Genomic DNA, 12,025 nt, shown 5'->3' on the forward strand with positions numbered 1-12,025 from the left:
TGGGATGATGAGGTTCCAAATCCTAATTCATAACAGTTGCAACTGAATTATTACATAATTGTAGCAGCTACGGTTTTATAGTTTTTACAACATGTTAGTAGTTGTTACAACGTGCCGATTTAGACGGAAAAAAATAGAAGAGAGATAATAATGGAAATAAATTGCTACTGTATAGTGGATGATAGTTGTGTCAGTTTTACGGGGGATGTGGTGCTCTTTTGATAAAAAATTAACTTAGGACGCATTCCGGACAATTCCATAATAAAGGGGTACTCTTTTGACTTTTGCCCATGAAAATTTTTAGGGCTTATTGTTTCTAGGTAATACAACCGTTTCTGATGATCTAGTGCAATAATCACTTTTTTGTTTATTATCTTATCAAAACAAATGACATGCTAACGTATTTTGTCACTTCTATAGAGTGTTTCACCAGCATTACTAGTTCGATTTCTTCGGGAGCACCGTTCTGAATGGGCTGATTATAATTTAGATGCATATTCTGCTGCCTCCTTGAAAACTGGTATATGTTCCTTTCCTGGATGGAGACCTACCAAATTTTCTGGGAATCAGACAATCATGCCGCTTGCTCACACAATTGAGAATGAGGGCATCTGCAATGGAGCGTTAAAAGGGCGTTAATAACGCTTCTTTTATTCTCTTTCCAGATGACATGGAGGAGAGAGTGTTGACGTGGAGGAGTGATAAGGGAGTAAAGGGTTGAATGCGTTCAAAAGCTTGAACGCGTTAATGGGGGCAGAGATGGGTCCCACACATTTTTTTTATTTTTTTTTTAAGCTTGAACGCGTTAATAACACATACCGTTGCAGATGCTCTGAGGAGGTATATTTAACTTTTTGTTTAAATATGTTTTGCTTTCTTTTAGCAATTGCAAATTTAAAGAGGCATTATCTCTGTGTTGCACATTTCTAAGATGAATATTAATCTCACCTATAAGATTCTTTTTGGAAATTAGTTTGTTTATAGTAGTTAGTAGTCACGTTACCTTCTCAGCTAGAAGACAGGTGTTTCTAACTTCTTTGAACATGAAAGACAAGTGTTTATGTTGCTGTTATTGAGATGGTTCTTGACATCTTTGGACTTGTCTTGATAATCTTTCTTGGTTGCAAATATTTTCAGACTCTTGAAGTTGTTCGTCTGGAAGGTGAGGGCCTTACTCATGGAGCCATCTTATCCAGAAATATTCATCTCCTACAGGTATAAGCTGTATGTTTTCCTTCGAAGAATTCGTACAGAGTTTGCAAATCATGCGTACTCGTGGAGGTAAAAAGTTGTAGGATGAATACATGATGTAGTTTCCTTTTTAATTTATTACATAGACATAAAGCTCAAACAGAAGGATAAACCCAACTGTCTACAATCAATTAGTGTGGTAAAATTTGCAGTGAAATTAAATATGAAATAAACAAAATGCTAATAATGCATGTATCGATCGGTTTCGCGGCCTATGAAACATCTGGTGCTTCAGCCCAAAAAATGTAGTAGACTATTCCTTTAAATGAGACAATGAAGTAACCCTCTACAAATCAAACATAACAATTCACAAAGTTTGATCTAAATCTATGAGACGCAATTTGGATGTGCAAATTGATTTATCTTCTTTGCTGACTGTTGTAATGAACTTTGTTATATCGCGTGCCCCAATTCTTTAGGTCTGATAAATATGGAATAATTTGAATTAAATGTTGACACTGTGATTTTGTTGTTTCAATTGCAGATTTGCTATGGAATAGATGATAATTCTCTGGGAACTTGCTTTCAGCTTGTGTTTGCCCCAATAGACGAACATTTTCCTGATGATGTGCCCTTGGTAGCCTCTGGATTCCGTGTTATGCCGTTGGATACAAAAACAGTTAAGCATCGATGATATCCTTTAAAACATGTATGAAAATGAGCGAATGAATTATACTTGGTAATCTACAAAATCAGTGCATATTTTTTATTTGTGTTGTTAAATTTGCTAGAGTAAATATATATATATGTTGTTAAACATGCCAAGTCATAGGGTTAGAGTTTTTGTTCATTTTGATCCCACATCCTCTGCATAGTCCATAAATAGTGAACTAAATGTGGGTCTCAAGAAAGGATCGGATCACATTGGATCTTTTTGTACGTAGCTTTAGCTTACATTGTAAGAGGTAGAGGTTATTTTCGTGACTCGAACTCATAATCATAAAGTCACACGGAAACAACTTTACCATTGTGTTAAGACTCCTATTCAAAGAATAAAATAGAAGAATCCCCAAGAAACAGTTGCAATTCAATCCTCTAATTGATTATAATCTTTTGGCGCACTCTCTCAAACTGGCTAATGGATATTGTCCATTCCTAACTTGTCGATTAATGTCTGAAAGTGAGAGTTACTGATTTTCTCTGTGAACATATCTACCAGTCAGAATTCTGGAGGTACATGAGGAGTATAAATGAGACAAGTGCCTTGACTTTCATTGATTAAATATTTGTCAACTTCAACTTCAATATGTTTTATTCTGTCATCCTGATGGCTAGCTCATCACAGTAGAGGTTCATTGAACTGCTCCATTTGATCATCAAATCTACTATGATGATTGTGATGATTGTGATGGCTTGGAATTGAGGTGCAACACTTTTGTGCCATAACATGTTGCTTTTCGCTCCTCTAGATAACTATTCAGATCCTCTGTTTGTCATTGAACTTGCATAATTAACATCTGTATAGGTCTCGAATGTAATTGCTATGCTTCTTGAACAACATTCCTTTCTCCTAAATTCTTTTCAGGTAATGCAATAGAGTGAATATACAACTTTTAAGAATAAGGAAGAATAAAGGAAAGAGGAAACAATCCTCTAATTGTTCCTTTTTTTTTACATGATTTTTTGTTGTCTTGTGCGCTATTGTATTTCCCTGTTTAGGATCATAATTTGTTGAATTTGTTCCTCGGTTGCGATCACAATATCTTTCTTATACATGAATTTGCAGAAAGGCATACCATCCACTCACAGTTTGGATCTAGCATCTAGTGGAAACCAATCTGCCGGAGATCATAAATCTACTGATTATCACAATACGCGGTCAATTTTGACAATTGCCTTCCAATTTCCTTATGAAGCACATCTCCAGGATAGTATCGCTGCCGCGGCTAGACAATATGTCTGAAGCATTGTCTCGTCAGTGCAGAGAGTCTCAATGGCCTTAACGCAAGTACGACCTGGCCGTAACATAGGGAACAAACAACTTCCTGGCTCCCCTGATGCCGTGACTCTTGCTCATTGGATCTGTCAAAGTTACAAGTATGCTCTCGACCGAGTGAGCTAGTAACCTGTAGCTGCTTCTGTGTCTTTTTAATAAAATCTACCTAACTTTGTTTTGATATCGTAGTCATCATCTGGGAATGGATTTGCTGAGAAATGAAGAATCATTGTTGAAAACTTTGTGGCACCATCAAGATGCTATTCTGTGTTGCTCGTTCGAGGTATGCAACGGGATCGAAGCAAGTAAAAGTCTGATTAGCTGGTTTGTTAGATTTGTTTCTTGCTCAAGTAATTATCAGTTAGAAAACTGAAGGCAAACTTACATTTTTGTGTTTTGAGTAAGACGATCTTCAGACTTACATTAATTATGCACCTGTAATTCCCAGACGCAACCGGTGTTCACCTTCGCGAACCAGGCAGGGCTCGATATGCTGGAGACCTCCCTGGTAGCACTGCAGGATATCACCCTCAATAAGATCTTTGATGAAGCTGGTCAGAAACAACTTCACTCTGAGCTTGTTAAGTTAATGGAACAGGTATTGTGCTTCTTCATCATAATTCTATTATTCCCACTGCTTTATCCTGAGTTCCAGGTTCATTTTTGTCATACCTGCAGGGTTATATATATCTCCCTGGTGGCGTGTGCCGCTCGGGGATGGGTCGTCATGTTTCGTTCGAGCGGGCGATCGCGTGGAAGGTTATGCGCGAAGATAACAATGCACATTGTGTTGCTCTATGCTTTGTGAATTGGTCATTCTTGTGATACAATATGCTTGTTGAGGTTTTCTGAGTTAGCCCAATTTTGAATAGCTGCTGCCAAATCCAAATGTTTGTGTATTTGATAATTGAATTGACACAATAGTAATTGACACAAGTGGATAAGTTAGTTGTTGTATAGATTTTTATCATTTTGCCAACTCCAATCTGATCAAAGTCATTTTAGTTTTGTAATTTTGAAGTTTATAAAAATGTTACTTCTATAAAATCCATGATTTGCTATTATAAAAATTCAATTGTAAAATATTATAAAATTTAGTATTTAAAAAGATAGATACACTATCTCAATGACTCACTTAAAATCCGTCTCATAAATATGGACAGTTCATTTAAGTACACAATCGTTACGCGTAGGACGGAATCTATCAAATATAAAATTTAGTATTTAAGAATGTAGAGAAATGTTATGCTACGTGATGAAAAATTCGTGATCCGTACATGATACCCACGATCCACCGCCGCTGCCGCCGCCCTCACTACGCTGTCCGACCACTGTCGACCGTCGTCTCGGGCGTGATCGACGCGCCGCTTGTCGACGCTCCGTCTGGCATCGGAATTCCGATTGGATAGTGGTCGAAATCCGACAGAATTCGATCGAAAACAGAGTCGGCAATGGCAGCGCCATTTCTGCCCAAATCGCGATCGGAATCCAACCACGATTGGTCGGAATCCGACCGCGATTTGGTCGAAAACGGCGCGACCACTGTCGACAACGATCGGGCCGGATTCCGATCGAATCGCGGCCGGAGACCGACCGAGGAAAGACCGACGTCGAATGTTGATCCTGCCTCGATCGATCTCCGACCTGATCGCCGTCGACAATAGTCGCACAGTGGGAGACGACTATTTCCGACCAAATTCGTCGGATTCCGACCACTATCCGACCAAAATCCGCAGCCGGAAAGAACGCCAACAAGTAGCACGTCGATCGCAGTCGAGGCAGCAACCGACGGTAGCCAGATGAGAACAACAGCAGTGACGACAACGACGGTGAGTCAGGGAGTCGCACAGCATAACAATCTCGTAAGAATGTATATTTGATTGTTACATAATTTATAACTTTGTTTTTGGTTACAATAGCACTAGGCCAAATTGATGGTTTACCTTACCTAGAGGATGTGAGATTGAGCTCATGGCAACATACTGTTCATCACAGCTTGCACAAAATCCATTAGTTACACCACAACTAAAGTTCACACCTTAACAAAAAGATGAAACCAGACTAATTGTTGATAGACAGTCGACCTCATCCTTCTCAAACCTAAGTTCATATAAGTAGCCAATACCAGATGCAGATATATAATGTGTAGATTCTTAGCCAACTACTCTGGCTTAGAAATATAAGTTCAAGCATAACTAGCCATTCCGACAGTCGAGCTAGACTTGTTGGTCTTCCGGGCTACCTGATTGGTTGCTTTCGCGAAGTACATATAGTAGTATACGTTTAGAATCATAGTGAAGACCACAAAGACGGCACCCGCAATGAAGACTCCTTTCCTGAGAGACTCACAGGTCCAGTTTTGCGCATAGATGACATGTCGATACTTGGTATGGTATGCATTCTTAGTAGCACCGGCAATTAGACATGACTCCGCGATCAAGAACGTTAGCCTGGTAAAAAAACAAGTTCATCAGCAATAGATTCAAACAATCTGTATAAATTGGAGATTATCAGAGGGAGGATCACCATGATGAGGCAAAATATATAATAGACCAGGCTCTATTTCCGCCGGGCGCTAAAGGTTTGCCGAAGCACATGCATTTTGTAACACCCATGAGCAAAGACTGACTTGATAGAAGAAACAAGAAAGAACCAACACCATAACCAGTAGCTTCATCTGAATCATACACGCAATATGAAGCATTGAAGGTGTCTGTTACAATGGTACCCTGCCATAACAAAAACATGAATGTAAACCTACAAGTAAAACAAATGTTGCACCGATCTCACCGTTGATAATAGAAAATACAAACATGAAATATTTTTGTGAAGAAAAGTAACAATGTGTCAGGAAGTTTTGACGAATAAGCCAGGTACGAGAGGATGCAAGTACTTTTTTTATACAGACCTATACCAACAATGTGCCTAGAGCTAGCATCGATGAATGTTTTTCTTTTGTAGGGAACACTCAAAAAAAAAGTCTAAAACTACCAAAGACAAGGCACTGAATTGGAAAAAATAAAAATAATAAAGATCTAGAATTTTAGAATTGGGACAAAGCAAAGAAGTTCATGGCAATTCGAAGTGCTTTATGTAATTCTAGGAGCATATATGTAGGTTGATTCTAAATAGAACATAAGTTGTGCAACTATCAGTTGCCCCATCTATAACAGAGCAAATGTGAAGAGATGTAAAATCCGCGACAAAAAATTGGTGTGTTTGACTTGTAGGATATCTATTCTATTCCTTACAAATTCTTACGGAATAAATAGTTCATGTTTGGATAAAAAATAAACTTGGAATACCAATGTGCATGCAATTGTTGTTCTCTAATGATCCTTCTGACCTATTTCACCATTCCAATGAATACACACATATCCACCATATTTCAATTCTACTACAATATATATTTTTGAATGATGCGTGGTGAGCGAGCAGCACAGTATGGACGGAATGGGCAAGCCAATAGGCATCAAGTCGGACTGTTATGCATGATAGGCATCAAGTTGGACAATCAAGGATATGGGGCAAGTCGATCAAATATTGAGTGAGGCACACTGAGCAAGCAGTGTGAGATGAACATATTGAATCATATAAATTGGTCTGCAGGTCATGTAGTACGTTCAAGCAAGTTATTAAGTAACCCAAATGGGTCGAGCAGATTGGGTGGAATAGACGAGATGAGCAAGTAGGATGAAAATCATGCCAAGTAAGCTGGTTGGACAAATGGATCAAGCAAGTCAATCCTATTTTTGTTGAGATTTTCCTGATTATTCTGTGTGAATTAACAGTTAATTCTTTGTTACTATACACTTCTGCTACATCAATTGGTATCAAAGTCGGCTACGTTTCCTACAATGTCACCTAGAAGGGATCAACGAGCGGCACCACTGGAGGAAGCTTACAACTGTGATCGAATTGCAGTACTTGAGGAGTGACTCTAATAGAAGCAATAATAGATGCAAGAATAATTCGCCATGCTCACAATGAAACTTCGAAATCTAAATCTAAATCGAGATCCAAGTCCACAGCATATGGAGGAGAGCCTTGAGACAAAGGAGGACCTTTGGGCAGGGCAGCTTCGTCAACCTAATCAGAAACCAACACTGCCAATTAATCATAGGTGTAATGACAATCGACAGTGGGAGGCTGGGATTCGCATTGATATCCCTGAATTCCATTCTAGATTGGATTGTTAATGTAGATGATATACTGGATTTCAAAGAGGTTCCAGAAGATCGTGGGGTCCAGTAAGTAGCGACCTGGTTCAGGGGGCGTGCTAGTGCAATTGTGGCAACTGAGTACACTTCAACATTCAAGGATGGGCAAGGCTAAAATTACTTCTTGGGTCAAGTTACAAAAACATATGAAAGTTACATTCCCTTCCTCACAATTATCTCCGTCTCATGTACTAAAAATTACATGATCTACATCAAGGTTCGAGGACTATAGATGAATATACTTTTGAGTTTTATCACTTAATTGACATCAAGGGTTTACGACAAAATATTCAAAACTCTTAACCTATTCGACTCCATCTCTGTTTCTGAGGCAAAACAGAAAACATTATAGATAGAGAGGAGATCTAATCAGTGTACAATTTTAGAGTATCCCGGCCAAGAGAGAGCAGTGGATCAACCAACAATAATCATAGTGGCACAGGAAAGAATTCAACCCTAATTACGCCACCAATTACCAAACCAGCAACCCAAAAGCAATATGAGATGTTATAGCCACGGTGAATTAGGACATCAACTACCAAATTGCAAGAAGGCTAGCAAGAGGCCTTCGTTGATGATGGGCACACATGAAGAAATTATAGGCACGGATGAGAATGAAAAAAATGATGACAACGTAGGGGATGAGGAGTATGTAAGTGGTGATATAAGGCCATTATTAGTGGCGGAATCAATAACAAGTATTGTATTTTAGTTTATTTCAAATAACTTTTATATTGAATGTATTATTATATCACGGTAAAATTTTTGTTACCAAGAGAGCAATTAAAGAAGTCATATCACACTTAGCATTGATTTTGAGTTAGATCTCAAGGTTTAATCTTAAGTATTGGCATTGAGTTTGAGCCTGATCTCGAGGTTTAATTCCTAAGCATCAAAGACTATCTAAGGTCAATGTCGAGAGTCCTAAATGGAAGTCTTATGCTTGATTAAAAGCAATGTTAAGGTGTAAAGTGACAGAGAAATTTAGAAGCTTCAACAATGTCTAAAAGGTTATATAAGAATTTAGGGTTAGCCCTCGAGTTTTGTAGGATCGACCAAAACTGACTTGGAAACCTACTTCTCCAAAGGCAGGTCAACCAACACCTAAGTTTGGTCAATCAATTTTCTATTTTAGAAAGTTGTGTTGAGCAATGTTAAAGTTTTGGTAGACCAACAATCCTAGAGTGACCTTAGTTTTGGAATGATAGATATTCCAACAGTTACATTATAAAGTTTAGTCAATAGTATTGGTTAAAAAGGCTGACACCATTTGAGCCATAGTTTAAATGACTCTTTGGAAGGATTTTGTTATAAAACTTATTGCATTTACTATCCATTCTTGTCCCTGAGCAAATATTATCCCATTTACTACTCATCCAATGCTTCATTTCACTTTCTAGAGAGAGATTAGGGTTTTTCTCTCTTGTACTTAAATCATTTATTAAGAGGTAGCCTCTAGATTGGATCTAGAGGTACTTTTGTATTTAAGAATTTTCAATATTTGCTACTTTTTAAGAGCAATCTTGCTCTACCCTTTTCAGTGGATTTATCTATGGGAGAGATCGCGGTTTGAAATCTTGTTCCAAGTCAAAATTTTGATTTTGACCGAAATGAGACAATTTTGTGCCATACTGAAGTGTGTTAAGACATAGCGTCTAAGGCATCATAGAGGAGAAGGAAGAGAGAAGGGAGAAGGAGTAGATAGAAGAAGCAAGGAGATTACCTTCTTTGCTCGTAGCAGGAGAAGCTTCGCCCATGTCGAGATACAAAGGGCAAGATTCAGGACACGAAATAGGAGGAGAATCTCACAATAAGAGAAGCTTTGCTCATGCCAAGATGAAAAGGAGGAGATTTGGGACATGAAGAAGAAGGAGAAGCTTGCGGTAGAAGAAGCTTTGCCTGTGTTAGTACACAAAAAGGCATAAGCAAAGAAGCTTTGCAAACGTCATACCATGCATGTGACCTTATTGATGTTGCAAAAGTGTGGAACCCTTCCACAATCCTCACCAACAATATCAATGCAAGACACACAACTTCACAAGAGCAAGCATTGCAAATGTTCCATGTGCCAGTCGGTGAACTGGATGATAAATTCAACCCATAGCAACCGGCTCAACTTGACATTTTAAGTTGGATGAGTTGTGACATGGGTGATGGGCAAAATCTTTAAAACAAGTTAAAATCATATTGTTTCTTTTATTTTTTCCCCGTTGCATTTAGACAGTGTGATTGATCACGCATGCACATTCCCCATCTAACAATCGATTTGAGCTTGTGTTTAGCGATTAATTGTTCACCATTTATTCACCCCACCCCCTGCCCACCCAAAGGAATAAGATCTAACGAATGTTATGGCATCCTAAAATTAACCCCAAATCAAAATCAAAGATTTATTAAGAGAGTTAATATTGTGATCCTATTAAAAGATTTACTAACACTTTAAGGAGTCCTCTATCATTAACAAGACTTCAATATTTCAAAATCACTACAAAGTTAATGAGTTTGCTTAATATTGCACTAGGTTGTAACAAATAAAATTAGAATGGACCTAAACCTAGGATGCGTGAACTAATCTAGTAGAAAGAATTACTAGTGATGGCGGACAACATTAAACCTCACATGTACCAATTATGAATGAGGCTATGCTTTGTCTTTTGGATGGAAGTTAATTTTTAAGAAGGAATTATTATGACCTCTCGATTCAATCTCGCATTTCAAATCATTGCCATGAGGAAATTTATAAGACATTGGTGAGTATACTACCATCAATTTGGCTTTATGCATTTCTAGTCAAACTAATCAAGCTCATCAACATAGCTTCAAATGACTTTAGCATTGGTTGTCTATGCCACCATTCAAACTGATCAAGATAAAGAAATAATTTTGTCATTGTGCCTGAATCATGACAAACTTATGCCTCTAAGAAAACCATTAAGGACAACATTAAACAGAATAAAACTTATAGTGACAGGTAAAGAATAAGATGGTATTTGGTTTATGTGATTTAGTCAATCCAATTCTCCCTTGATTCTTGTAGCAATCATATAGTTAATATATTTGGTCTCACTTTGGAGTAGCTTTCTATAAAGATAGATAATATAAAATTAGCATTGCAGCATTTCTGAATCGTTACATCAAATCACCATGGTAAATCACACCAATGTGAGTAATATATATAAAATTCTCATGGTAAATGAATCTCACTCAAGTCAAGGGTGGAGCCACATTAACGCCTACCCGGGCTGTAGACCAAGGGCCCGACAGCGTTGAGAAGGAGACAAGCTCGGATTTACGACGGGAGAAAGGAAAAACTTGAGAGAAAGAGGAAGGCAGCCCGGGGTGATGGCGTCAACATCGACGCTCATGGCCTACAGCCCAGGATCAGCCCGGGTAGATCACCGGGGCTGGCTCCACCATTGGTCTCAAGTGGTCACTGTTAAAAGGAGACCATTTCTCAACCCCATGAAGTGATTTTATTTAAATTGGGAGAAAAAATAATTTATCTATTACAATTGCAAATGACACACCAAACAAAGAAAGTCAAGACACACTTGATTGAATTAGCATGGCAGTTCATTCACCTTAGTGATTTTTACCTGTTTCAAACACCATCTAGGTGTTGATCATGAGAAATGTAAAAGTATCCACTAATTACAGACAAAGGAAATCAGCAGGATAGGCACTAGACTAGGTCTCATACACATCTGTTTCTCTTTACCTACTTTTTTTCGTTTAGAATGGAAGACTCCATTCACAAGCAAATAAGAATCATCAGGATGTTTCGATAACAAAAACGATCACTGTAAAGCTAAACCCTAATCCTCTACTAACACCACCCAGCCCTTAACTAGTTCCCTTAAAATCGAGATCCAACAATGATCATCCCTGATTCCCCCGCAAAACTAACAACACGGAAGTTAAAAAAAGGAAAAGCCAGATCAACATACAGCACAACTCCATTGCGAGCCAGATCAGGATTCATAGCAGCGCGGCGCCATTGGCGGCATTTTAAGTGCTAAAAGAAATAGAAGGCACAGCAAGCTTACGGTGCTCCTGCGGCGTTCGGCGGCGATGGCGAAGCCAAAGGCTGTGAGGCTGAGGGCCACTACCAGTACGTGCACCAGCATCGACCCCTTCCCTTCCATTCCTCTCTCTCTCTCTCTCTCTCTCTCTCTCTCTCTCTCTCTCGTGTTGAGTGACTTTTCAGTGAAGAGCGATCAGTGTGAAGTGGTATAAAGCAAATGTGGGCGATCACATGGGAATAGAGTAAGCGAGGGAATAAAGACGGAGGCGATTATTTCGCGTTTGACACAAACTCAAAACACCACAGTCCGCCTAAACTAATCAAACACGTGTACTTGCTTTCGTGGGACCTACTTTCATCCCTGATGGTGATTGTCAATGCTTGCAGCGCGCAACACAGGTACGGAGTACACAATCAAGGAATCGAGATTTTACAGTTGAGCCCATGTACTTAATAATAACTTATAATTTGCAGTGAAATTGTCCCTGTTAAAATTGACGGAAAAAATGTCATTTATAATTATAGTCATCCATTTAGATTAAGTCTGTTATGTTTTAAATAATTTAGATGAATTGAATTAAAATTTTATCAATA

General features: G+C 38.5%; 1 protein-coding gene and 1 pseudogene across 1 annotated transcript; one reads left to right on the top strand and one right to left on the bottom strand.

Moving 5' to 3' along the window:
* The first annotated feature begins 1,141 nt into the window (after positions 1–1,141).
* Positions 1,142–4,130, top strand: LOC141819124 (homeobox-leucine zipper protein HOX9-like; annotated as a pseudogene).
* Positions 4,131–5,272: 1,142 nt separating this feature from the next.
* LOC141819126 (uncharacterized) lies at positions 5,273–11,585 on the bottom strand. Its single transcript, XM_074706487.1, has 3 exons — positions 11,454–11,585; positions 5,714–5,916; positions 5,273–5,637 (listed from the first exon to the last, which is right to left on the bottom strand). Exons 1-3 carry the CDS (start codon positions 11,550–11,552, stop codon positions 5,373–5,375), a joined length of 567 nt encoding a protein of 188 aa, XP_074562588.1. The 5' UTR covers positions 11,553–11,585; the 3' UTR covers positions 5,273–5,372.
* Positions 11,586–12,025: the final 440 nt, after the last annotated feature.

Source organism: Curcuma longa, unplaced genomic scaffold (assembly GCF_044706935.1).
Source record: "Curcuma longa cultivar G26 ecotype Majalengka, Jawa Barat unplaced genomic scaffold, ITB_CL_G26_1.1 contig_27864, whole genome shotgun sequence".
In the NCBI taxonomy this organism is placed as follows: domain Eukaryota; kingdom Viridiplantae; phylum Streptophyta; class Magnoliopsida; order Zingiberales; family Zingiberaceae; genus Curcuma; species Curcuma longa.